The sequence below is a fragment of the Xiphophorus hellerii genome, chromosome 13, assembly GCF_003331165.1.
Source record: "Xiphophorus hellerii strain 12219 chromosome 13, Xiphophorus_hellerii-4.1, whole genome shotgun sequence".
NCBI lineage: Eukaryota > Metazoa > Chordata > Actinopteri > Cyprinodontiformes > Poeciliidae > Xiphophorus > Xiphophorus hellerii.
The window spans coordinates 4,493,283-4,520,521 of NC_045684.1; the positions used below are offsets into that span (position 1 = coordinate 4,493,283).

General features: G+C 36.6%; 1 protein-coding gene across 9 annotated transcripts in view; it reads right to left on the minus strand.

The window, feature by feature from the left end:
• Window positions 1–4,251: 4,251 nt before the first annotated feature.
• LOC116731316 (uncharacterized) overlaps window positions 4,252–27,239 on the minus strand; it is a 43,568-nt gene continuing 20,580 nt past the window's right edge. For 2 of the 9 annotated variants that reach the window (XM_032581033.1, XM_032581032.1), the window contains exons 3-11: window positions 18,010–18,045; window positions 14,255–14,360; window positions 10,542–10,760; window positions 10,067–10,207; window positions 7,528–7,683; window positions 7,251–7,423; window positions 6,669–6,803; window positions 5,890–6,024; window positions 4,252–5,768 (exon numbers count right to left, since the gene is read on the minus strand). In XM_032581033.1, the coding sequence (XP_032436924.1) occupies window positions 5,538–5,768; window positions 5,890–6,024; window positions 6,669–6,803; window positions 7,251–7,423; window positions 7,528–7,683; window positions 10,067–10,207; window positions 10,542–10,760; window positions 14,255–14,360; window positions 18,010–18,045 (1,332 nt within the window). In that variant the 3' untranslated portion in view covers window positions 4,252–5,537. Of the gene's footprint in view, window positions 5,769–5,889; window positions 6,025–6,668; window positions 6,807–7,250; window positions 7,424–7,527; window positions 7,684–10,066; window positions 10,208–10,541; window positions 10,761–12,641; window positions 12,662–14,254; window positions 14,361–18,009; window positions 18,046–27,239 lie in introns of those variants that run through there. The other 7 variants (XM_032581037.1, XM_032581036.1, XM_032581034.1 and 4 more) reach the window with 6 other exon arrangements.

Below are 27,239 nucleotides of genomic sequence, written 5' to 3' on the forward strand. Positions count from 1 at the left end.
ACAAGTTACTGCATCACCGTAATCCCACAAAGTCTAAAGTAAAATTATAAATGCACAATGTGAATTAATGAATTTCCTCCCATATTCATTAAGTGGCCTTTTTTTTAATGACATTTTAAAATATATATTTCTTTCTGTGGACACTTCTAATAGGCTCTTCAATTTATGACTGAGCCACTATAAGTGTCACATAACAGACCTCTCCTTATTACAAGTCTTTTTATTTTTCACTTTATTGGAAATGAGTTGGTGAATTTGACTATTTTATATTCCCTATTTCCATGTCATTATCTAAGTGTCACTTCTGTAGTTGAGCTTTAGAGCAGCTCACAGGATAAGATCTCGGAGCAACATGAGGACAAGAAGAGGGTGGATGATTATAAGAGCAATTAGGGGCTTCAGGGTCTTGATCGCTGGAGAGTAAGAATAAAACTAGAAAATTTCGGAAGAAATTTAGCCGGGGCCTGCCAAGGCGCGCCCGTCGGGCATGGGCCCGGCGTCGTCACGCCACAAATCGGCGTCGACGCTAAAGAACGCCGCGACGTGATCAGTGGCACGCGGAGAATCGCAAGAACGTTAAGTAAGGCGGACGTGCACCATTCAGTATTATAAAGTAAGTATATCAGCTAAAATCAGCAGAAACGCTAATGTTAGCGTCATTGCTTTCATCAGTATGTGGGAAATCACTAGGATATTTTCTGTAATTGATTTACTCCATTCAGTATACTAAACATTGCTAAAAAGTAAAATAAATAGCTAATAGCTTATTGAAGCTAAAATGCTAACGCTAATGAACCTTGCATTGAACTGTTTAGTAACAGTTCAATGCTCATAAACTGCAGGAAGGCAGTTCATTAGCATTTACCTAATGATTGTCACAAATATAAATTTTCAATAACGCACACACACACAACATATCACAGTTTAAAAATATATATTGACCTTATGTTAAAGATTTCTACAAACTTTTTACAGGCAAAGTTTACAATGAACCAAAATTACAACATTTAAAGAATACCATAAATTTAAGAATCTAATGTCTCTGCAATAAAAAGAAATTGCTATCTTTTTTATTTTTAAACAACACCTCATATTGTTAAATAACTGATTTTATGTATTCAAGTTTTAAATATTACATTTGAGTTTGCATGGATGTAAAATTACTGCTCAGTTTAAAAATTACAGTATTTTTAAACTGAGCAGTTTAAAAATATGCTCAGTATTTTTTAAACTGCTCAGCTAAACTACGCTCTTTAGCTTGTTAGCTTGTCGATGTTTCAGTTTTATTCGCTGGGAAAATTATTCTTTGTCTGCTTTGAAGATAAGCAGACAAATAATAAAAAACAAGTTTTGATATTAACTCTCAACTTCATTCACAAAACTTTTTCGTTATTTATTACACAACGAACATGCATTTCACATAACAAAACAATGAGGTGACGTTGCCTGTCCTTGAACACAACGCTGATCCCTCTTCACCCTGTCACCAACTCACACACATCCTCATTGTGTTGTGTTCTGTAAATAAACACAAAACACAAGCAAAATCAATAAACTATATGCATATTCCAGCATACTGAGTTTTGGTTTTACATTCATTCTATTTAAATGTAGTTTGTTTGTGCTTACCAATGTTTTCTGGCCGGATGTCTGGCACCGTTTTCCCCTGGTCAGTTCGTCGATGTCTGGTTTTAGTTCTATTCTGTGGCAATCCGCAAAACGGCGTGTAGGTTTTCGTCAGTAATGCGCGATCTGTGCTTGGTCTTGTTTAAAGTCATTATTGAAAACATCTCTTCGCACAGATAGGTGCTTCCAAACGTGGACAAAACACGAGCTGCGTGGAGTCGAAGCTGCGGCATCAAATCAGGGGCAGTAGACGGTAAAAGTAAAAGTCCTCGATTGAAACATCACGGAACTTCGCTCTTTAGCTTCTTAGCTTGTCGATGTTTCAGTTTTATTCGCTGGGAAAATTAATAATCAGCTTGAGGTGACTCTGCTGCACTCTAGTGGCGAGAAGCCGTAATGTTGGTTGGTAAGAATCGGAAGGCATTATGGGATATGTAGTTTGTAGTCAATTCGTGCTCAAAACCTATTTTAAGTCAATCAATGGGGCTGTAAAACGGTGGTAGGGGGGAGAGGGCCACATAAAATGACGTAGCGGGCCACATGCCTTGAGTTTGACACATGTGCAATAGAGGATCTATCTGCTGCTCATGCAAAACAGTCTATTTTAATCCCATGTGTAATAGTCATTGGGTTAAATCAGTTATATAATGCTGAAAACGCAAGTAGTTGATGTAAAAATATTCAAGGCTTTTATTTTGAAATTTTCAGTATGCTTCATTTTAAAGTTCCGAACGAATCCCACGTGTAAGAGTGCTTTGGATGAAAAAGTCAAATAAAGCCAAAAAGAGCAATTACGTCATGTAAAAATATTCAAGGCTTTTATTTTGAAATTTTCAGTATGCTTCATTTCAAAGGGCCAAACTAATACCATGTGTAACAGTGCTTTGGATGAAAAAGTCAAATAAAGCCAAAAAGAGCAATTACATCATGTAAAAATATTCAAGGCTTTTATTTTGAAATTTTCATCAAGCTTAATTTTAAATTGCCACACTAATCCCATGTGTAACAATTGCTGGGTTAAATCAGTTATATACAGCTCAAAAGAGCAATTTTCTGATGTAAAAATATTCAAGGCTTTTATTTTGAAATTTTTGTTAAGCTTCATTTCAAAGGGCCAAACTAATACCATGTGTAACAGTGCTTTGGATGAAAAAGTCAAATAAAGCCAAAAAGAGCAATTACATGATGTAAAAATATTCAAGGCTTTTATTGTGAAATTTTTGTTAAGCTTCATTTTAAAGTTCAAAACTAATCCCATGTGTAACAGTTACTGAGTTAAATCAGTTATATACAGCCCATAGCAGCAAGTAGTTATAAAGGCCAGTTAAGTCCTGATCTGTTTCAACTGAGGGTTTCACTATAGATAGAACTACAATGATGCGTATTTGTAGTCCAAATCAGCAGCCAATAGCCTCTTGAGTTCCGTTGCTATGTTAAATAAGTTTCACACCAAGGTGTGAAGTGTTAGTGAAAGAGCCTGAGAGCCTCAGAAAATCCTGTCGCATGACTTTGCTCTGAAGCACCGTGACAGAAAACCGTACGGTCTAGATAAATTTCGAAAACATTTTACCGGAGCAGACAGGCGTATCAATGTCAGGACCGATTTTGATACTAATCGTGCGATATTTGTGGGCGTGATGGCGATTTCAAAAATGATTTGGGCTGAAAAAGTTGTCTTCATCTCTCACTCTAAGCAGCCAGAGACGCACTCTAACTTTAGGAAAAATGAGAAACTTTGGGTCGCTTAGAGGCAAATTGTGGACAAACCGTAACTGGTATCGACGAGCCGTCTTCACTTTCGAAGAGATCACAGACGTATCTACAAAATGAAATTTGAATGGCATTTCTAGGTGAATTTGTGACGACACAGAAAATCCTCAAAAATAGGGTATTTCTAGGATTTTTCCCATTGACTTATAATGGGGTTTTTTTCGTAGTTTTTTACGAATTATGTCGCCACGTTAAGCCCAAATCCCACCAGAAGTAATAGCTCCAATGGCGTGAATTTTCTGCACGTTTTGATACCTCATTTGTAGGTGTGCACCCAGCGGTATGAGCCGCATTAACGGTTACGGAAGAAAAATAAAGAATATTAAAGAGACGCTTTTCTCCGACAATAGTAATAGGTTCCTGCCATTGCTTTGCATGGCAGGCCCCAATGAAAGCCACATGTTGCTCTGGCTTTTTCTTCACTATATGTTAACGTTCTTGGATCCATACTTTTAAAGTAAATTCTGTCATATGTAAAGAAATCAAGGAATCATTTTTAAGTAAATATTTTAGCCTGAACCTATATGGATTTTGCAAAGCTAAAGCATTCAAATTTATCAACCAGACAAGGACTTTACTGCCTTCACAAAGCAAGAAAATATTTAGGTTAATAAATGAGGCAAATGTGCTGAGTGGAACAGTTTCAGATTTTTCTGTGGCGCTAATACGGAGCTGCTTTATTATTAATTTTACTCAGAAATTAATCAGAAAGCAGACAAAACCAAAAAAAACATAGATTTTGCATTTTGCATTATCTCTACAAACAGAGACGATTGGTGAAGATGATAAAATGTGTAATTGGTCAGAAAATAAATGATCCTTTTGTTTACAGTATCACAACTGAATACTATAAGGTTTGATAGATTTTAGAGTTGCAGTTTATCATATAGCAGTTATCCTTGCAATTTGAATATGACACGTGTGCACTTTTAGTAGCCAAGATGCTATGCCCCAAAGGAATGGAGAGGATGTCATAATGAAAGTAACCAGTCCAGAGAAAGGTTGTGATCAATATTTCCATCATAATATTCAGCACTAGCATTACTATTAAAATTTTGTCACTTTTCAGTGTGCGATTATTTTATAGTAAAAGTAGTTGGCTGTTAAGAAATACTTTACTGATGCAAACAAATCCCTGTTGTTTTTCCTTAGTCTGATATGAAGCTGTAATTACAGCTTTACTCTGAAGCTTAGATACCATATAACCTAACTGAAATATTAGATTATATAAATCTAAAATACACTGAAATGCTTAAAATAACCAGCGCTGATATGAGTTTGTTTCCCAGAATATATATTTTAAACACAAAGCAGCTACATTCATACACACATACATACAGTCTTACATTCATACAGATACAGATCAGTTTATTGTTTTTTTTCCCTTTTATTGTAAAAAAACAATTTGTTATATTATTACTTTTATACTGCGTTATACTGTTAGGGCTAGGTCACTGTTAAAAAGCATGCATTTTTTGGTTGTGGTCAGATGGTGTGTTTGCAAATAACTCAAAGTGCACGCCCCAGGTTGCTCTGAGGTTTGAGTCTCCACTTTGCATTAAGCAGGAATGCAGTCCAACCAAAATGCATCAATTAGCAAACCAAACAGCTCTCCAACAGTCTCTCTGAGACTTCTGTTGCTCCTAGAAACAGGAACCAAGCACTCTGAATTATTTAACAACTCATTTTTGTATCCATAATTATTGTATTGCACAGATGTTTTTTTTTATTTTTATTTGCCCTTTTATTCATCTCTCAGTTTTGTCTTTCTGTTTTGGGGAGTTTTGCATCCATCCTTTTATCCCCTATTTGGTTTCCTGTCCTGGCTCGTTAGTCCGGTTGGTCCAAACATTAGTAATTTATTATATCTTCAGTTCTTGTGTTCCAGCAGTATAAGACTTCTTGTCCCTCCCGACCTTTAATATTACTTGTTCATAGTCTTGTTAAGGTCCACTTTTTTGATGCTAAACTGGGAGGCTGGGGGTTGATGGCATCTAGTTTGTATACATTACATCCAACATTTCCAGCTGAAGTAGCGTTTACTCAGGTTTAGAAAGGTAAATATTTGGGAGAAGGAAGGAAGAAATGGGGTAGTAGGTTGATTAATTATTGAAGTCTTAGTCTTTTTGTGGCCATGTGACTCAGTTTGTTGCAACGACGACAATGGAGCCCTCCTCCACTTCCTCGTCTTTCTCTTCGAGCGATTGGACGACGCAAGGGGTGACATCGAAAGGTATCCTCTCTGGAATGGGCTCTGCAGGCTGCGCTGGTGTTCCTGGGCTTGAACCTCTTGTCGTTGGGGCTTCCTCCCTCAGCGGGGATGGTGTTAAAGAGCATGGCTCTGGCTCTAAGGTCAGCGTTATCTCCTCTACCTGTAAAATGTAGTCAAGGTCATTTATAATGCCATGTAATCAAATTTATTAACATTTTATCTCCTCTTGTGACACTAAAACTTAACTAAAGGTTTTAAGGAAAGAAAAATTTTCAACGAACCCTTGTCAGTTCTTCTTCCTCTTCATGTTGCTCCAGGAACCCTTCGGATTCAGGTTCCGGTTCCTCCCCGACCGTCTCTACAACCCCTCCAACCATGTCAAGCATCTGTGCACTCAGCTGACCAACGATCTCCACCTGAAACCAGATGAGATTACTGATTCCATTGAATTTCAACTTTTTGTTTCAAAGTGGTAACAATTTAGTTGTCATGTTTAACAGGTATGTACTGTATATGCTTCAATTTAAAACCCCAAAGAAAGGCAAGAATATGCAACAGAGTAAGTAGGGAAGAGGGGCAAGCAGTTTCCTGTCACAACCCAGCTTGAATTTCCTATGCAGGGCATCAGGGATAAACAAGACTTTAGTGGATGATGCAAGAGGTGCAGATGCTGAATCCAAATGCCTCAAGTCGTAACCTTGCAGACTTTCAGACATGCCATCATGGAAGCCAGGATGATTTACCCAGGACTGTCCCACAAAATTCATCAAATCCACTTCAAGTTGCCATGCAGACCTTTGGGAGTTCGCCATGCAGACCTTCATCCTGTCTCCTACCTGGAAGACATCTCTGGCAGTTCATCACTCACTGCACTACAGTTGTGTGCTAAATAGGCCTGCTGATATAAAAAACCCAAACCAATAAGACAAAAAAAATTACTATATACATACTCTCTTTACCTTTGATGCAGTGTGTCCTTGTTCTCTGTCAAACCTTATTAAACCATAATCTATTTTGCAAATATAATCTGTTCATTTTGAGTCAGCAGGCAAACACATACCTGATGGGCCTCTACCTGCGCAGCCCCCCACAGGTCCGCTAGTCGGGGGTGAGTGGGAGGACCGAGGCTGTGGATGGTGCTGTTAGGAGTGGCTTGGAGGGAAGGGGAGCCACTGTGTAGCCTGTGTTCCAAAGACTGGAGAAACGAATGAAAGGTAAAGGGACAAGCAGAAGACACCAAAAGTCAAGTTAACTTTATTTCCACAATAAGGCAGTTCAAAGTGCTTTACCTCATAAAAACATAATAGAGTGACCAGTTATGAAACAAGCTGTAGACATTCATCAAAATCATCATGCAAATATATAACAAGTTTATCATCACTGTTCCAGTTATTATTATGCTGAATTCTGCTTCTCCATGTTTGGTTCTGATTCTGGAGATGCAGAACAGGCTACAACTAAAAGAATAATCAGAATAATACTTGCTGTTTCTGTTAGAAATAAAAGCAATAAAATCATGCTATTAAGTTTTGTTTGAATTGACCCATAACTCCAGGATTTTCTTATGTGTACGAATTTGCTTTTGTGATCCCTTGCATTTTAAAGAAATGTAAGTCATCTTACTAAAGTGTGCACTGCATACCTGTTGTTGTTGGTACTGCAGGAACTGTTGCTGCTGGTAGTGATGAAGCTGTTGTAGATGCTGGAGTTGACTTTGTTGCTGCAGTGCAAGTTGAGCCTGGTGCTGCTGAAGGTAACTGCCAACTGTGCCCTCATACCCATCTCCAGGGGTACCTCCTGCTCCACTACCACCACCTGCAACACCCACAAAATGCCTAATATCTTGTGCTCACACAACCATACATGCGCTTGGAGACTAATTTAGTACAAAAGGTTTTAAGAGGGTAATTAATCCTTACCGGCAGCCATGATGTAGGAGCCTGCGGCAGGTGAAACCACGCCCGAGGGCTGGCTGGTGATTGGGTCCCAAGCATCAGAGGAAGACAGGCAGTACAGGCCCTGTGAGACGTAGGTGTGAGGCCAGACATCTGCAGAGGAGTGATGGAGCACCTGGTCTGTTCAAAGATGCACAGAAACATGGAGATGTGAGGTATAAACAAAAAGACTGTTCAGAAGGGGAGAAGCAATTTCATTTATTGAAGAGATTTACTCACATTGACTTTAATAGGAGTGTTATTGACCTATAAACATGTGTGTTATACATCAAACAAGTGGACATTGTGGAAAACCATCTCCTCTGTCCAATAAAGTTGTAATTGTTGCTGTGTTTATGTGCCGTACACGTGTGTTGTTGTTTTATGCTAAATGAAGCCTCGCAGAGCCCCATATGGTGCCGTTAATGAAAGCAAAGCTGCAGAGCTAAGTCCTTGTGCTAACCTACAAGGTCCCGCAGGGCTTAGACAAAGTTCTACACTGCTAAACACCAGTGAGAAAAGAAATGTATTCCTTTCACAGTGGCACTTGGCGTAAAAGTCCTGGTTAGAGTTGCAAATTCATTACAGATTATTTTGGAATAGCTAGCACCAGCTGTAGTTGTCGTAGAACTCCTTTACTGCAGTTATGGAACGATAGTTTCTTTGATATTATGTAGGGTTTTCTAAACCATCTACTTTTTTCTACTTTATTAATGTCTTAGGATGGAGCTAAATCACAGCAGTGGCTTTTAACTTAAGCCCATCAGTTTTTAGTTTCAAAAACACGTATAAAGAATGCTCTTCAATTATTTATGTCATTCGCATTGTCCTTTATATTTGTAAGTCAGTTCTCTCACACAGCACATGTTAAACCCCATCTGATGTTTCAGAAATGACAGGCTGTCATCCGGATTTGTCATTTGGAAGTTCCTGACTAAGTGCCCTGCAGGAGTCAAAACCAGAAATGTGCAGCAATGTGGCTGACCTCCAAAAGTACTTGACTTTTGGCTAAAAGTGTGACTGACGGGGCTCCTTTTTAGTTTTTAACACATTCAGAAATTTAATATGACACCAAAGACATATGACTAAATAAGAGATATTTAAAACTATTTTGTTTTCCTCGCTGTAGGAGCATAAAATCTGTTATGTTGGTGCTTAGATTCTAGCAGCCTTAAGTATAAAGACTTGCAGGGATTTCCTAAATGTAGACTTTAATTGAGAAATTTGACATAATTTCATCTAAATATGCAAATAGTAGAAATGAAAAAAGATGGACCCAATCAAACCTTTATGTTGGCATTTTTTGACAGCAACAAAGTACATAGTTCTTACTCACTCACTTATAACAGCATCAAACATATTTTAAGCATTATTATGAGCAAAAAGTCAAGCTAGTAGCAATAATGTCACAAAGACATCTGGGGGAGCACAGACTTGATGTTCAACAGTAATAATAGTATTAGGATAATTAAATGTATTTGCTTATCAGGAAATGACCTATCTTACAAAGTACCTGTTTCTATTTCCAAAAATGCTGTTCACTGGAATAAGCAAATTGTGATGAATCAAGAACTCTTTACAAAAAGTTACACATCAAATGTTACCTCATCAGGTTTTTCTGTTAACTTAAATAAATTCATACTGTGATGGTGCATTTGTAGCAGTGCACAGTCGACAGCTGTAATTAGATAGGGCAAATCGACTCCTGCTACAATTTAAACCTTAATCTTGATCTGTTAAACTGCCAAGATGAAAACTTAACAAAGGTATGCCTATGGTTAATTCCCTCCCACACAGAGGGTATGGCTCGCCTCTGGCTTAAATGCCAAAGATTTAAACTGCCTGTGAACTTCATCTGAAATGTTCCTGTGGCCAAGAGCTCCAATGCAGTCAGCAGCTGTATGGGTAGAGGCAGCAAATGACTCTTCATCATGTTATACTCTAAGACAGGCTGCATTTGAACACAGTTCCAAACTGACTGCCTTTGGAAACTAAAAGCAACTGATGAGCCTGTTGTCATTTTAGACCAAGAATCCTCCTGTTAACTAAATACACTCTCTCTTCACACATTAGCATTTCCAATAGCTTCTATTAAGGCTAAAACTACTGATGTTAAAGATATTTTCTGATTATTATATTTAACGTTTTGCATGAAGAAACAATTTGTCAACATTACACTCACATGTGAAAATTACTATAAACAGATGAGCAATTACACAACCATACATCTTTAAAAAGCAGAAGTGGAGCCTCTTGTACAACCAACAAGAATGCAGCAAGTGATTTCTGGATGATTAGCCAACTACAAAACACTTTTCTTTTCCAGCAGCCATTGTACAGTGCATACAGTGGAGAAACCAGCAGACCAAACTTGCAGGTCTGCTAGGGTTGCTAGGTGTGGCATTACATTCAAGAGGTTTTTGAAACGGCACATTTTGCAAACATCATGAATTTATTGCCAAAAAAATCACTGGGTATTACCACTTAGGTAGAAGAAACACGCAGAGTTTTAAAGCTCATTTACCTCTGCTGGTAATACTCTCCTGGTTGACTTCGCTCAGGTGAGCGACGCTGCCCTGGTTCGAGCCAGCTCCCATGCTGTCTCCATCCATCGAGTTCCAGCCAAACAGAGTCGCCTCAGAGATTGCAAACTGCTGCATAATACCTGAGGAGGGGACAGAGAGCCATCAGTACAAGCTGAGAGGCAGTAGGGCTGATGTTAAAAAGTGTAACATGCAACAGTATGATGCCTTATCTTAGGGCTGCAGTGCGTAATAAGAATCTCAGACCCTGCTTTGCTAGTGCATACAGGTGTTAATTTATAATTAAAGCAACAGAGGTAACAACAGTCATTAACATGGAGAACCAGTCAGCTTTTAGAGCAGTGAAGGAGAATATAGAGGGGAGTGTTTACTCCAAATGGGAAATCAAGATTTGTTGAAAACAAGTAAATGTAAGCCTAAACATTGTATTGTATAAATAAAAGTCAAGGTGTTTACCTGCTGCAAAGCGAGCCTCCTTCTCGCCATCACTGAGGTCGCTGTAAGCATCGTTTTCCATCCTCCTCTCCTTTTCCCGCTGCAGGTTTCCACGCCCTGCGCCCCCGCACGGCCCCGCCGACGGTTTGCCCCAGCTCTGCCACTCGATCATGTGGGCAACCCGACCCTGGGCCATGGCAGTGGGCTTGGTCACTTTGTCCTTCATTGACCGTGTCACACCTACAGCAAGTTTGAGGGTGGCAGGAGTCGCAGGCCAGCAACAGACACACGTAGACAGAGACACACACACCAGACACACACACACACACACACATACACAAACTGTCAAAACATCTTCTGGCCCTCTAAAACAAAAACTACACCTCCAACTGAGGCACGGGGAGGAGGTAGAATGAGGATGAGAAACCGTAATGTAGTGGATCTTTTTAATCCTAGAGACTATGACAGAAGATGTCAGTGAGGCATTAAATGTACTGTAATGCATGAACTCAAGTGACAAGGTGTGAGATGATCAGTAAAACCCAGCACCTACTTTGCTTAGAATAAAAATACGCTCACTCTGCACCAGTAAGTCACCTCGTTTTTAAAAAAAGTAGATTAACTTAATTCATTTCCTTTTAATGCCAACAAAAGTTAAAACAGCTCAGTAAAAGGCAGGAGCAGCTGTGACTTGAATGCCCTGTTCAAATGCACTGCCACTGCAACTGTCACATGGAGAATTGCTTGAGTAATACTGCAACTTGACCAACAACATACTAGCAAACTCAATTCTGTCAATGCATATGGCCGCTTATAAAAGCCTGGATGTTGTGGAGGCTTCTCCTTTTTTAAAGAGAGCCATTCCTGTCCTCTGCCATCTTGTGCTTTCTCAGGATGAAATGGATACACATTATCTAAGATTCTTTTTATGGGATTTCTTTATGAATCTCACTTTTTTAACAAAATTATTAAAATGTTAATAAATTGGACAACTGATATTAAGCTTTCTGGATTTGTTTTTTTTTTATAAAGTTTGAAGTTTTAATGTAGACTCATTTGAGTCAGTCAAACTAAATTAAACTAAATTAATTTAGTTACATCTAGATAAATTTAATCAAAATAAATTTAACTGAGTTGAACTTGTTTAAAATCCGTTTTTCTGCATTAAGATGAACACCAATTGCATTTGCTGAATTCATATACTTGCTTTTGTCAGTGGAAACACAAAAATTACTAACATTTTAATATGAGATAGACTTTCAGTTTTTTAAAAATTGTGCACTGTTCACTGATTGACATAAAATATAACCATGTATAACCTGAATAGTAACTATCCTTAATGTAACTTGACCTAAGGAGAAGCCTATTTGATAATCCTGGTGCAGCTCCAACATTTCTGAATTCCAACAAACCCCCAGAAAATATTGTTATCAAATTTTAGGTCCATATTTTGCTTTCTTAAGGAGAATAATGTCTCCTTCTGAAATCTTTGTCCAATTAAGATGCAAATACTGGATTCAAACTAGCGGCATATTCTCTAAGTCAAATGGGTACAGAATGGCTGATTGATAGAAAAAAGTAATTTAAAATCAAGCAGGCATGAATAAACAGAGACAAAGCTTTGGAAATGACTCCCCAGGTCCACGGGGCAAGTTTCAGGCTGAGCTATAAATAGACACAATTGTCCCCAAAGACAAAAAGAGCCAATTTCATTTGAAAATCAAAGTCTTACTGCGGAGCCTAATTGGGGATGGAAATAGGAGTGGAGTAAATGGGGATGAAGGATGAGGGAGGGTGTTGGGGTCTTGGCAATTCAAATGATTCTATGTACTGTTAAGCAAATCCAACACATTTCTTTTAAATACACTAGACATAACACTTTTCTTTTGTTACAAACACTTTAAGATGCTACACAATGCCAAGCACAGAGCACTACAGTCAGACGCAAAGAGCACAAGAGACGTGACAGAAGAAGAACCAACCACTGGTAGTCACAACACTGCAGCGACTTCACAAATATTTAACACCAGCACCAGCACTGCCACATTACAGTACACTACATTCCCCAACACGCCTGTGGTGATGCTTCAGTAGGCAGTTAAAGTAAGTTATATCACTTACTTTAGTTTCTTTGAAATCAAAGACCTGATTGGATTTCCGTCAATGACTCTGACATGTGTCATTGACGTCAGCTGTTGATATCAATGAGAGAGAGGAGAAAAGTAGGAAGTGATATAGGAAGGGGCACCCACAGGGGCGGTCATGTTGGTTCCAAGCTCCTTTTCCTCCTCCTGGTCAAGAATGAAGTCGTCTGTTGAAGCAAGGCTGGATTTACAAAATCTGACATTTGTTGCTAAGGTTAAGAGATCATTTATGTGCTTTCTTTGTGTGTGTCAGATGGTTATTTGGTCTACCAAGCACTCTAAAAAAATACTTTCTGACATTAAGGTTGATTTTGGGTATGATAAACCTATATGAACTGATTACAGCTTATATGTGTCCTTTATATGTTTTTCTTTTGTAAAACACTTTGTTTTTAGTTCAGTAAAAACATAAAATGTCTCAAACCCTCCAAAATATTACTTAAATTTAAAATTGAGCAGACTTGTTGAAAATGTTTTCTTGATATGTCCCATTAAGTAGCAAAGTTTTAGTGCTAGCCTCCCACAAAGTTCTTTCAAATAAACATAACACAATGAGAATTATGTAAAATAGGGACTGTGAATTCCCAAATTCCCAATAAAATAATAACTTAATTCAAAACCAGTTAATTATTACTGCCAAAGAAAGAAACATGAAGAAAAGCAAACACTTTCTGTGAAATTATGTTTTGCATCCTTACCTGTGGTATTGCATTAACTCTTTACAGCATTATGTTGCAAATGGTGGACGGTCTTATAGCTAAAAAGACACAACTTATGTTCAGTGGTCTTGGTGCTGTTTTTGGTATGAAGGGAAAGTAGTGACATCATGCATTTGAAGATGCAGGACTGCAAATGTTTCCAAAAATATGTTAATGGAAGGCACTGGCTTGATTGTTATATTTTTAACAACATTTTAATCATACTTAGATCTTCATCAAGTCAAGAATCGAAAAATGTTGATGAAGCCATAAGAAACAAAGTGCTGAATTTAATTGTTGAAACATAATTATGGTCTAGATTTACAGCTAAATTTCCATATCCTCTGTGCTTTGTCTTTTTCTCTCTTTTTTTGCTTTTCTGACTCTCCCTCTTTTGTGATGGTATAAATTTTTCTCATTACCTTTTTAGCAAAAAGTAACTTTATTAATTAACCAAGACAATGCATCGATCAGCATTCCACGCATGTGTAATTGCAAGCAAATAATTGAAATTAAATTGAGATTAGATGAGGTTTATTTGTTTGGAATAAATTTACTGACATATTTAATTAGAGTTTATTACAGTCTAACTACAACAAGGATTTATTGTAAGATTGTGCTAAATAAACATTAAATAATTTGAATAATACATATTCTAACTAGTAGCACAGTGATGTTGATCAATGATTACAGTTAAATCAGATCGTTAGATGATTATTTAACGGTAGAAACCAATAACCATTTGAGTAACACACCAAGAAACAAGAATAATCTTTTACACAAATGAAAGCTCAGACCTTATCAGTCAACAACAACTTCACCCTTGACCCACTGTGGAGCATGTGGAGGCAACATGGGGGCTGTTTTACCACCTACTAGCACAGACACACACCTGACACACCTGTCAGAGAGGACTTAGCCAGGGCACCAATCCCGTAGGCGTTGGCGGACTTCCTCTTGAGTCGAGGCAGAATAGAAGTAGTATCCTCCATAGACAACTAAAGAAAGAAGGGAGGAGTAAAGTATGGTTGAATTCAAATGTTAGTGAGCAAAGATGTGAAAATGGGGGATAAAGTGTGAGGAGTAGTGAAAGATGTCAGTGATAAAATAAGGAGATGGAAAATCAATGTGACATGGAAAATGACGGAATAAGAATAGACAGGGAAGATGAATAAGAGAGAGGATTTAAAAAGAAATTGGGATGAAAAGACCAGGTGATTGAAGATTCAGAGAACTGTTTGAAGGAGATGAAATAACAGAGGAGAGAGGTTACTGGAAAAAGAATAAGAAAGGAGGGTTAATTATTTTAGCACATTGTAAGTTGAATACTATCATCTTTGATTTAAGAAGAAAATCATATGATAGCTAAAGGAGCACTGACGATGTAAAAGTGATACAGCAAAGGTTTGAGTGAACACACTGTGTATTTAAAGTGCATCAACCCCAATTGAAGAAGAATTCTCTGCATAGAATATTATTAAAGAGGTGTTAGTAGTTAAAAGATGCTAAATAGGGAAATAACAGTTTAGCAGGAAATGTTTGGACGATACGGAGAAATTCACAGCAACATTGACTGAATTGACTGGTGATTGGATCCAGCCAGTTTTAAGCCTGAATGTTTGGAAACTCAAAAATCTCATGTTTTAAAAAAAAAAAAAAATTATTATTATTAAATGCACCGTACCACCATACATAAGCATCATCAGGTATAGTTTTCAGTGAGGTATTTAAAAATAAAGTCAGCAAATGCACAAAGAAGTAAGAAGATTTTAAAAAGAAAACAAATATATTTTCTTATCAACAACTTTCTCTATTTCAATCAGCTTGTCAGACAGGAAAAGAGAGCAGGATCTAAACTAGATAACAGGAAGGCCAAAGGTAACACAGCAAAGTTGTTTTATTTTGCCCTTCGAGTTTTCAAGCCTTCTCTTTCATGACACATACTAGATTTGGAAATGTTGGCAAAATTCATCAGGTAAACTAACGACATACAAAACTAGACCAGAATTAACCACAAAATTCTGATCATTGCATCTTTACTTATAATAAAATCTTGTATCATTAGATCTTGTTTTTCCATGGATCTTCTTCGGGGTAGAACCAGATATTGTAACCAACTGAAATTTCAGAGTAAAACAAAACCTGTTAAGTTGCCTATGAAACTGAATGTTACTTAACTCAAATAAAAATGTCGTTTTGGAAGAAAAATGTGGAGATTGTTGATAAAATATGAGATAAAAATATTAAAAAAGTCAATGTGACTAATAAAACATGACACATTCTACCTGTTAATTGTAACTAAACTTACTAAAAAACAGAAATTAGAGAAGTAAACGATTACAATTCTGGCTATGGTAGATTGATTAATCTCGTTCATTATTTCTGAAAGCCAAAGTCACTGTTTTCTTCCTAGCTGCTAAAAGATGTAATCTTTAAACATAATGTAGTGACATATTTTTTCTTTAAACATTTCTATAAAAACACATATTTCGATACTTTACTACCCCTGAGGATGAGCATACTAACAAAATGTCAATACTGATTTCTGAAAAGAATCTGCAACAGTTTATCATACCAGAAATGGTTTTTGGTTCGATGATTGCTTCCCAGTAACTAGTGTAAGCCAGTGTTTCCAGAAGAAAAAATCCCAATAAGTGTTTTGCTTACATAAATTAAAAAAGAAATACTTGTATTATTGTCAGAACATTAAAAGATAATGGCTATGAAAGAAATTGCCAACTTTTGCTTATCTGTAAATATCACAAGAAAAAAGTCTCTTATTTACCGTAAACATTTTCAATCGTTAAGGACTGTGAAAAAGAACTGATGATTGGGTTTGTTCGGCAGTCACCTTGCAACCCTGTAGTCTTTAAATCTAGCATTGACTTACAGTATATGTATACTGCTATATTCTTCAATCACATGTTTTACATCACCTGACTGACTAACTTAGTCTGAGATTCAGCTTTGCATCTGCACAGTGAGCCAGCCTCTTGATCTTTCACAACACAGCAGCAAATCTACAGCAGGATGACTGAATAAAAGAAGAATCAGACGAAAGACATTATCTTCTGATCTAATCGACTTACTTAACTGCAAGACTTGCATTCATTTGGTATGGCTACAATTTTTAGCTACTTTTCATTCATAGTTTAGTGCTCTTTTTGTGTTTATCTTGAAGCTTTTATTAACCATCAATGTACTGGCCATTTACTATAGTTCCCATTTATCGCGGTTCTGGCTAACAGGACTGGGCTGCCAACTGTTTGATAACATGCTTTAAAAATTGAGCCTGAATAAATAATTGTTTCACAAATCTAATGAACAGAATACAACATTTTCCATTTCTAAGGTTAAGATGTTTGATTATAGAGACCATCCTTACATTTGAAGGGAAAAGGCGGGCAACAGAAAAGATCATCTCCACTGTGTCCTCCAAGTGGACAACGACACAAAGCATACCACTAAATTAGCTACAAACTGGAGTGGTCATCCATAACAAAGCTCCGATCTCAGTCCAATTGAAAGCTTTAAGATGACCCAAAACATTTGACCCAGGTCATACAAATCAAAAGGTAAATCTATCAAATATTAAGTAAATATAAGCAAACTCCTGAATTTGAAAAAGAACTCTCTTTTTTCTTATTTATTTAATATCAGACATTTAGAAGAAAAAATCCTTTGATAAAGCGTATGTACTGTAAATATCTGGTGCATATTGTTATGTATGTAACATCTCATTTGATCATCTCTTTACTACATGGATAATCTGACATTCAACTCAAAACATTTGGCATTGACTAGACTGAGTTACTGTTGTGGTGACATTTCTTTTTATAAATGCATTATAAAATAATTTATAAGTATTAATATTGTATGTTTTGTTGCTCCCTCTCTTCACTTTACCAAGCAGCTGATATTGAGAATTCACTTGTAAAACATTTTTTATAAAAATCTTAAGTGCTTTATTGTAATATATTGCACCAAATGGTTTAAACATTCCAAACAAATTCTGGTTTCTCATTCCTCCTTAACTTTACAATCAAATTGTTCCTCTCCTCATAGGATAAATGTTGTTGTTACTAATGTCTGTGCAGGTTTATGTATGTCAAATGTGTTTTCTATTTTTCAAGTTTTCAAGAATAACATGACAAGGTTTGGTTACATCACTGAAATATAATTTGCCTCCATGTAGCTTTGAGACAGAACAAATTTACAGGTGGACATAAATACTGCTGAAGATACACAAACAATTGCTTAAAGGTGCATTTTATCCTGCTCTGCTTTCAGTGAAACTGGGACTCCACTGTGGATGAGATAAGCCTATTACAGCCCGTTATCTGTGATTCTGTACATATGGGAAGTATATATTGCTTTCAGCATAGTAGATTAGTAGAGGACTAAAAGGGAGCTGGATGACTGAGAATTTACAGGTGGAAAACGAAAGAAACAGGGATAAGAGAGGGGTGGTGGCAAAGGGAGATAAGACGGAGAGAAAGAGTGGCAAGAAGGAGTGGACGGATAAACAAGCAGGCTGTCGACTTATGTTCGTACAGCTCAAACTCAGGTAGTTGGTGAGAGGTGGAGGGCAAAATGACAGGAGATTTTAAAAAAAAAGGGGGGGAAGATTTATACTAGGAGACTTACATTGATTCCTTCCCAGGAAAACTCGGTACGGCCATGCTAGGAAAGAGGGGATGAAGGACAGGAAGGAGAAAAGTACAAGGAGAACGTAAGTGCAATGAGCAAAGGAGGGAAGACAAAGATTTTAAAAGAGGGAAAGTGAATTTTACAAATTAATTTTGTTTGGAATTACAGCAGTCTGAATAGAATATGAAGGTATTTTTAAAATATTAAATTGGCATTTTATTTTTGTGCTTTGCAACAAATGCATTAATGTAAAAAACCTATTTTTCACATGCTAAGCTTGAATAATGCTTGAAGAACCTTGAATATGGAATGTTTTTAAAATTATGCCAGGGTTTTAAATTATAAAGCAATATGCAGAATAATTTTATGACATCTCACCACATGCACCACATTATGAATTGTTTCTTCTGTGGCCTCTCAATCAGTATTAGCAGAAACCTTTTCATCAATTAAAGTAAAAGTAGTTTCTCTGTTGGATCCAAACACACGGCCAGCCTTCAATAGTCACGTACATCTTTGGTTCAATTATTGTCAAGGATTTAAAAAACAAATCACCCCCTTTGTTAGTCCATGAATAAACTGGTTTAGCAAACTTGTTTAACAAGTTATGCTGCTCATTGAACAAGCTTGAATACTGCCAAGCCTGTAGAATTAAAAAACATATCTAAACAGAACCTGCATGAAGTCATTTAATGGAGCTCAATAAGCATGTTCATGCTAAAAAAAACAATAAAAAATGACTAGAAGCTAAGTCATCAACATCCATTAGCCTAGAATGGTTTACAAAGCCATTTCAAATTTATTGAAAGTCCATTATCAGCAAATGGAAAAAATGTGGAACAGTGTAAGAAAATTACTCCAAGAGTGAATCAGCGCCTCTTCCATAAGACCATAAAAGAACCAAAAACAGCATCGGAATCAACAAAGAGCTCACTTCAACTAATGTTCATTATTCAGCAATAAGAAATACACTGGACAAAAAATTACATCAATGGAAGAGTTCCAAGGCAAAAACCTCCTCTCATCAAAAACATAAAAAGCCCAGTTTAACGTCAACCAAAAAATAGCAAACATTTTTGGGCACCACAAAGACTTAAGAGAAAGTATCCTGTGGATTGATAAAACAAACTATTTACCTTTTCGGAAAATATGAGTCCAGTTTCTAAAAACTAACAGAATTTCAATGAAAAGGAAAATAAATCAGCAGTAAACTATTATAGTGATAGTGATAGCCAATGCCTGTTTTGCCGCTTCAGGGCTTAGTTGATGGAATCATGAATTCTGCTGTCAACCAGAAAATCCTGAAGGAGAATGGCTGGTAATTGGCTTGTGACCTTAAGCTCAAAGGTGCAGCAATGGTGCACCACTGAATAGTTGCAAAAGAATGAGAACAAAATGAAGATTGGATCTTAATCCAATTGAAATGTTGCGGTATGGCCTGCAAAAGGCTAGGAATAAGTTTGGGTGACATAACTTTTTCACTCAGGGAAAGATTGGTTTGGATAGCTTTTCCCGGTTATAAATATATCAATCTATGAAAATTGCATTTTGTATTTATTTAGATTTTTTGTCACATTAAAATCTAATGAGCTCACACTTATTAGTGTAACAAAAGGCAAGAACAGAAGAAATGCTTTGTCACAGCCCAATAGTTGGAAAAGCATCTTGCAGAATAGCAGGAGTGACAGAAAAATGTGTAATGATGTAAGGTGCTGTGTTTCCATGTTGCTCCATCTCTCTTTTTCTCCACACCGGCCACAATGTTAAGGTAACCAATGGAGACCACTGATTGGTAACTGCATCACCAGGGGCAACAGCAAATGTGATGTGTGGCCCGACATGGAAACCATTTGTTTTCTGTCCACATTTACACACAAGTACATGTAAAGTAAGAACACACACACACACTTACAGAAATCCACAAGCTGTCATCACTTTATAGCACTTTGCATTCAGCACAAGCACAGAGGACTAACACCTTAACCTGTGAACGTTAAAAACTAGAGGATTTCAGCAGATGCAGCAAAAACTGACTTGTTTTTATACTCTTAGTCTTAATCTTCTGATCCTTTTACTTTGCACTGAGGAGCTTCTCCAATGGTACGGCCGGTTCACTAACAGATTTTGTCCATTCAGGGCTGCAAATCATCAACTATATGACAAATAGAATGTAAAATATCCTTAACTTTATTTCAAACTATTTATGGCTTCAGGTCAAAGGTGCTAACACAGCTTTTTACCACATTGATATAAAAATTTCGATTTTAGTTGTTTTTACTTTCCAAAGCAATCCCTTACCTGCAACTAAAGTTAAAGTTTTGGACTAGACCCCTTCCTCTGGAGACCACTTTGTCTTGTAGTGATTAAACTCCATCGAGAAACTCATTTTTGTTTCTGTAAATCTTAAGATTTTCCTCAGCAGCTGCTTGGCAAAGACACCCTAGCTCCTCATATCCGCCATGCATAATTGTCAAACTGGGTTCAACTTGTTTTAAGGCCATGCTCCCCTGATTAACATTTTTATCTGGTCTCATAGTCTGAGCATGTTTGGCAAAAATGAATCCAAGGACAAGTGAAATGAGGAACCCAGAATTAATTGTCTTTCTGCAGGCTCCCTTTGCTTTCCGTGACGCTTCGATGTAAAATTCATGTCAGAGATGTTTGTTTTTCATAGTGAGTCAATGAGGAAAAAGAATTAATCCATCTCTAACAAAAAGCATCCCCTGAGATAGAAAGAGATTTAACAAAGCCTAATAGCTGCCATAAGTCACCTCTGTGGGGGTTTGTTCCTCACAATCACATGTGTACTAATGGGATCTCGGAAAGATGTGGGGAATAGTTTATCACTATAAACACAGTAAACATTAAAGTCATTTTTTATGATGGTTGTGTTACACTGTGGCATTAAAATAAAGATACACTGTTAAAAACTGATTGATTTAATAATTAAGAGAAGGTTTTTATGCTTCTTCCAAAGGATCATTAATCTGTTAGACAATCCAGGCAGAAATTCATCAATTATCAATTCTGTTATCCTCTCAAAAAATCAAAACTGTCAGTGCAGTTCATTGTCTGAGATCCATAAATGTCAGAAGCACATTTCGTGGCAATCCATCCAGTAACTTCTGTCTGAACTAGAGTCATCACATCCCCACTAGACGTCTGCTTTATATTAGACTTTAATATTAAAAGTCCCACAGGCAGCAGAATGAGCCTTGAATTCCTAAAATCTCTGATGTTGGTCTAGTAGTCAAAGTGTCCTTGGTGATAATCAATTACCCTGTTAACTTCTGACGATAAATTATTGCCTTTCCAGGCTATGGACCAGAAAACTGCAGCCATAAGCCTTGAAATTATTCTGATAATTCAAATCCCACACAGTTCAAGGTCAGTGTGCTGTTTTTGTGGTTGAAGAAATTAACAAGTATGTGAGAGGAAGGGAGAGGTTTCAACCATGATTTCTAATCATAAGGAAATATCTGAATTCAATAGTCTTTACCCACAACAAGGACATCTGACTCAACACAGTGTTAAGCTATTAGAGTAAGTCCTGTGTCATGACTGCTTTGTAAATGTGTGTAAGTACATTCTTCACACAGACTCCCTCAAGTAAATAACAGTCGAACTTCACCTTGCAGCAATGCTAACAGTGTTTTTTCTTAAGTCAATGAGGGAAAAAGAAGCCTCTGTGGGTAAAACTTGCTTTCATTCAAATTCAACAACATTTCCACCCTCCCAGTAAATTATTTTTTCAGCTCACCATGTAATCACAACGTTACACTGTTCATTTGGGACTCCGGTTAACCACAGTAAGAGCACTGCAGGACTCACTTGTCCCTGTTTCCATCATACAACAATAAAAATAAGACGGGGCAAAAACTGCTGACCAAAAGAACAACTAGAATACCCAGAAAAACATTCTCCAGAAAAATAGCTTCCTGATACCCAAGTCTTTTGGGAACATTTTCTGTAGACTGATGAAACAACAAATCAACCTTTTTGAAAGATGTGAGGCTGTTTTGCAGTTAAAAGACCTGGACAACTTTCTATAAATGGTGGAGGCTGAATTCTGCTTTCTATCAGAAAATCTGAGAGGAGACTGTCCAGCCTTCAGCCTGTGACCTTGTGCCCACACTTGGATTATGCAAGAAAGACAAAACACACCAGCCAGTACATCTCTGAATGACATGCTTAAATTCAATGTGGATGTTGTGGTATTTGCGCCCAAAGAGACTGATATGACCTTGATGATCTTGATATGGTCCAAAATGAAAATGAGTTTGACACCCCTGCTGTAGACTAAATGCTGGCACAGGTGTCGTTGGCACAGAATATGCTCTTATTGTTCAGCTCTGGGTATTTGGTCGTTTCTGACTTTCTTGCACCTCATGAAGGTTGCCAGTGGGATGCCAAAGTATGGTAGCTGTCTACTTATGCATACTGGGCATTTAAAAAGCTTTAAGTATTAAACTTTTTATTTTTAGATCTAGTTCAAAAAAGAAATGTAAACACACTAAACCGATGAAGAAGATCTTAGAATTTTCTGATGAACTAAAGCAACATACAGAAAAAAATGTAAGTCTCTCCTCACCTTTGTGTCATTTTATTGTGAATTTATTCTTGGTCAAAACATTCACAATTAATTGGATTTTCAGTAGAATCACATGAACCACCATCTGATGTTACTCATACTGCCTTTCAAGTTTCCTCTAAGCATTTAATAGCCAATGTGACTCCAGTAGGGCACTATCATGCTTTAACTCATGACTTACAAGGCATCTAAATTAAAATAAGTTAAGCTCAGGCCCTTGCACAGGTGATGAGGATATGTGAAGCTTTTGCGAGCAAATCTCATTATTGTGATAAACAGATTTTTAATAGTATCTAATGCAAATATCTTGGCCATCCAGACCAGACAAATGTGTGAAAATGTTTATTCTAATGGAAAATAGCTATGGTTGCAAAACCATAATTAAATATTTAAGACATGTATGTAATATTTGATCCAGATTTATATTTTAAAATATGTACTTTATTATTCTAATGGATAAAACTCAAGTTACAAGTCATCATCAATATAGGATTATGTAAAATATGATCCATTTCAAGGTAAAAGAGAAAATAAAGTGGTTAATCCTTTTATTTTACTAACAAAGCACACACAAAACGACAGTGGTGGCAGTAAGGATGGTGATCTTGAATTGTTATTTTTTATGTTTCCAATTTGTATCATGTTGCTATTTTTCACATAATAATGTCTTTGAGCCTTTTTGCACTAAATTTATGTTATCAGTCTCTAGTGTTTTGTTTGCCCACACTTGATCCTCAGCCTTGTCAGGGTCTGAATTATGTCTCTGATCGCCTGCGTTTCACTCTGTCAAATCCCCACAACACCTGCTGGCCTTTTTCTCTCTGCAGTTCTATAAATTACACACAGGAGAAATGTTTGTGGAAGTAAACGACTTGAAGGCTGCTTTCAGATCAGTCCTCGAGACAAATGGCACTCGATCAAATGGTTTTATTTTCCTGCTCCTGAAGCCACTAGAATGCCAACAGTGAAGCAACAGTTTAAACATGTATAGTGTTTCAGCGGTTCTATTATTTCAGGAGGTTTAAATGGAAGGAAGGAGACAGAAACCACCATTCAGTCATTGATCAAAGGTAATTTCAGAAGTTTAAAAATATTAGTCACACAGTGACTTGTAAACATATTTGTATCTTTTTATTTTCTTTCACATTTTGTCGTCTAACAGCCAGTACTATATTTTTATACAATATTGTATATTTTCCACAATCAAAATGATTGTGGAAAACAAAAATAAAATACTTTTTTTCATGTATCAATTTAAAAAGGGTCACGTATATCAATTTCAATATGATACCCCTAAATAAAATCCAGTGCAAAGTTCTCTGCCAAGATCAAAATTTTACATTTTGATCTTCATGCAAAATATGAAGTGTGGATATAAACTACACATCATGAACACAACATATTAATTGCAAAAATGAGTAGTAGCCCAGTTAAAATCCTAAATCTTGTTGAGAGCCCAACTGAGCTTGAGCCATTCTGCAAAGAAGAATGACAAGACTTTGTCTTTATGTACAAAGAGGATGGAGAAAAACTCCGAAAGACTTGCAGCTGTAAAAATAAATGCATCTTTCTCCTTTGACTTTGCAATTATGCATTACTTTGTGCTGGTCTACCTAAAACATCCCCCCAAAATAAGGAAAGTTTGTGGTTGTAAGGTAACAAAAGTTGTAAAAGTGTACAGAGTCGAAATACCTTGTAAGGCATTGTAAAGCTCTGAATGCATTTTAGAATTGAATCCCTTACTCTGAAAGCAATTTGTCAGAAAAAGCAGCAGTCATTCATGAAAAGCACTGATATAAATGTTTCTGTTTGCTCCCCTCCCAGTATCTTACTCTTCCTAGTCCTCCGTCTCTCTCCAGAGTGCACAGCTGAGAAGTGATACATGGCCCAGTAATAGTCTGGGCCCAAGGGAGAGCAGCTCTGTGGCTTTGGTAAGAGGCTATCAACAAAGACACACCTTCTCAACGAGTCATGCACAGCCAGTCACGAGAAAGCAGTCATGCACTCAGGAGAGCATGCAGGTTTGATTAATACGGGTGTCTGCAGGGTGAGGCAAGTGTTATCAAGCCTTACTCTTCTCCTTTTTTCACATTTCCTCACGCAGACACATTCAGAGACTCAGCAGTATTAAGCTAAGTCCTAATGCTGCTCTAAAGCTTTAATTTAATATTTAAGAAAGTGTAAACACAGCAAACATTTAGGCCATTTAACAACTAATCTTATTAGAAATAAAACACTGACATAAAATCTTTGATTTTGTCATTTTATCTTTTTGAAAGGGAGCTGTTTAGTTGTAACAGTGTTTCATCAGGACAGTTATATTACTGTTGCACTAAATGTCTGTACTACATTACAATATGAAGCCTGTTTCATTTCAATGAGGCACCAGAGGAAAACAACAAGATTAAATAAGAGAAATAGTTCATATCTATTGACAATTTGAATCTATTTCACTGAGAAGCCAAAATATTCTGCAAGGTTTTAGTTGAATCATAGAAGTTGATCATCACATAAAAAGAAATCTGTCATTCAGGATGTCAATGCAAATCACACTTAGATCTCTCACAATAAAAAACTTTGCAAAACAATATATTGTTCACGTACTTATTGCGATAAATGATATAGTTGTTTTGAGACCATTTTCAAGTAATATATTAATAATGGCATAACAATGCAAAGTTACCCTCTCAAAGACCAATAAACTTTAATTTTGTAAAAACAAAACTTAGTATATACAGCACAACAACTTAAAACGATAAATTAAATGGAAATAAAACCACACAAAATCAAAACAATGGAATAAAATGTCTCAAAATTGCCCTTCAAAAAATATTAATCATCAGAATGGAAGTTATTAACATAATTGATCATGTGATTAATTGATTTATTAATTTATTGCTTATTGCGATAGACCTAATCACAATAAGCAAAATATAAAAAAAAAAATTCAAATCCCAAATATTTTATTTTCAATGTCAATTTTAATTGATCTCTTTTTTGATAGCTAACTGTAGGAGCTGACTTGGACTGTCTGTGTATCTAATCAAGCAAATGTTTTTCTTTCTTTTCTCAAAGACGACTGCAGCCACCCAGACAAATCGAAGCAGCTACCTCATAAACAGCACTGACTCAGCGGCTCAGTGGTGGGTAAAGTAAAGTAAGGCATTGGAAAACAAACATGGACGATGCTCGAGAGTGACGTCCAAAAAGAGTACACTTTGGAAATAGGCTTTAGAAAAACATGAACGTTCACCCTAGAGCATAAAGAACTGTCCTTTTTTGCCCAATGTAAATTACTGCAAAGATTGACAGCTGTCTTAAATACTCTACCTTTCCCGAATTGTTTCTGTAAGGACATTGCTGAAAACTTTTCTCCTTGCTAATTTGGTAACATACACTTCGAGTCTAGACCCACAACCTACCAACTTTCATAAAGGTCATAGCACTTACTGATGATCATGTACGGTAATCACATACTCTGATTAGCAGCCTCTTGCTGCCACGTTTCCTCTTAAATCCTATAGAAATAGCAATGGTGTCCTTAGTTTTTCACACTCAAGTTTCCCATTTAAGCTTTATTGTTGCAAAAATAAATTGTCGTGTCTTTCAACATTTGGAGGTAGACTGAAAAGAAGTTAAACCTTGGTTAAAACCAGATGATTATTATTATGCCCCCACTAATACAACTCTTGGAAATTAGAGAGGGTGAAATATAATTTTATCATAACAGCATCTGTATTTTCAAATAATTGATGGGTTGATCAACATAGTACTCAGTTCAATTCAAAAACACTTAATTTATCCCAAAGGGAAATTTAATGTTGTTGTCACTCATTTCACCAAGGATCTTCAAAGAATGATTGGGATGGTGATGATTTATTTACAGTAGATGTCCTAGATGACACCATCTTTGTTGACAAACACTGCTAATCCACCTACTTTGCTTTTAATGCTTATTTTTAATTTTTTCTCTGGCCACATCGTTAGAAGGCTTGCCATAGAAAAGTTGTTACTCTTTATGATCAATACAAGAGATGATTCGAACTTCTTCCTTATCAAATCTGGTATTAGTTGGTACAGGTATTATTTGAGCTATTAAGATGGAAAAAAAAACAACACTTAGCTGGAATGGCTACTTTAACAGCTGCCCAAAAGTGAAAACAAAACATAACAAAAATGCCTCCAACCTCACAGCATCCAAAGCCAGAGGGAAAAATTGTCCAATAAAAACAATGCCTCAACCAAGAAAAGATAAAAAAAATTAGAACTAAAGCATACATTTCTTCTACATGCTGCCAGCATGAGCAGCAGTCCTAGAAGAAGTCATTGCATCCAAAAAAATAATGGCTTTCTGATAAATAAAAAAAAGAAAAAAATCATCAAACAATAATTGAGTAATGTGTGGACAGAAACAACATATATTTGCACAGCAAAACATGGTATTTCAGTAAAACTTGTATGTTGGAACTGTTACTTTGGTCTTTGGTCCATAGTCTTCATAACAATTATTTACTTTCTGCATTTTCACAAGGCATTCTGAGCTTTTCCTTGCTCACATCAAGTGGGAGTTACAAGATAAGTTGCCAGTTTCTCACATTGCTCATATGTGCAGTCGGACAAGCATTCACACCTGTAC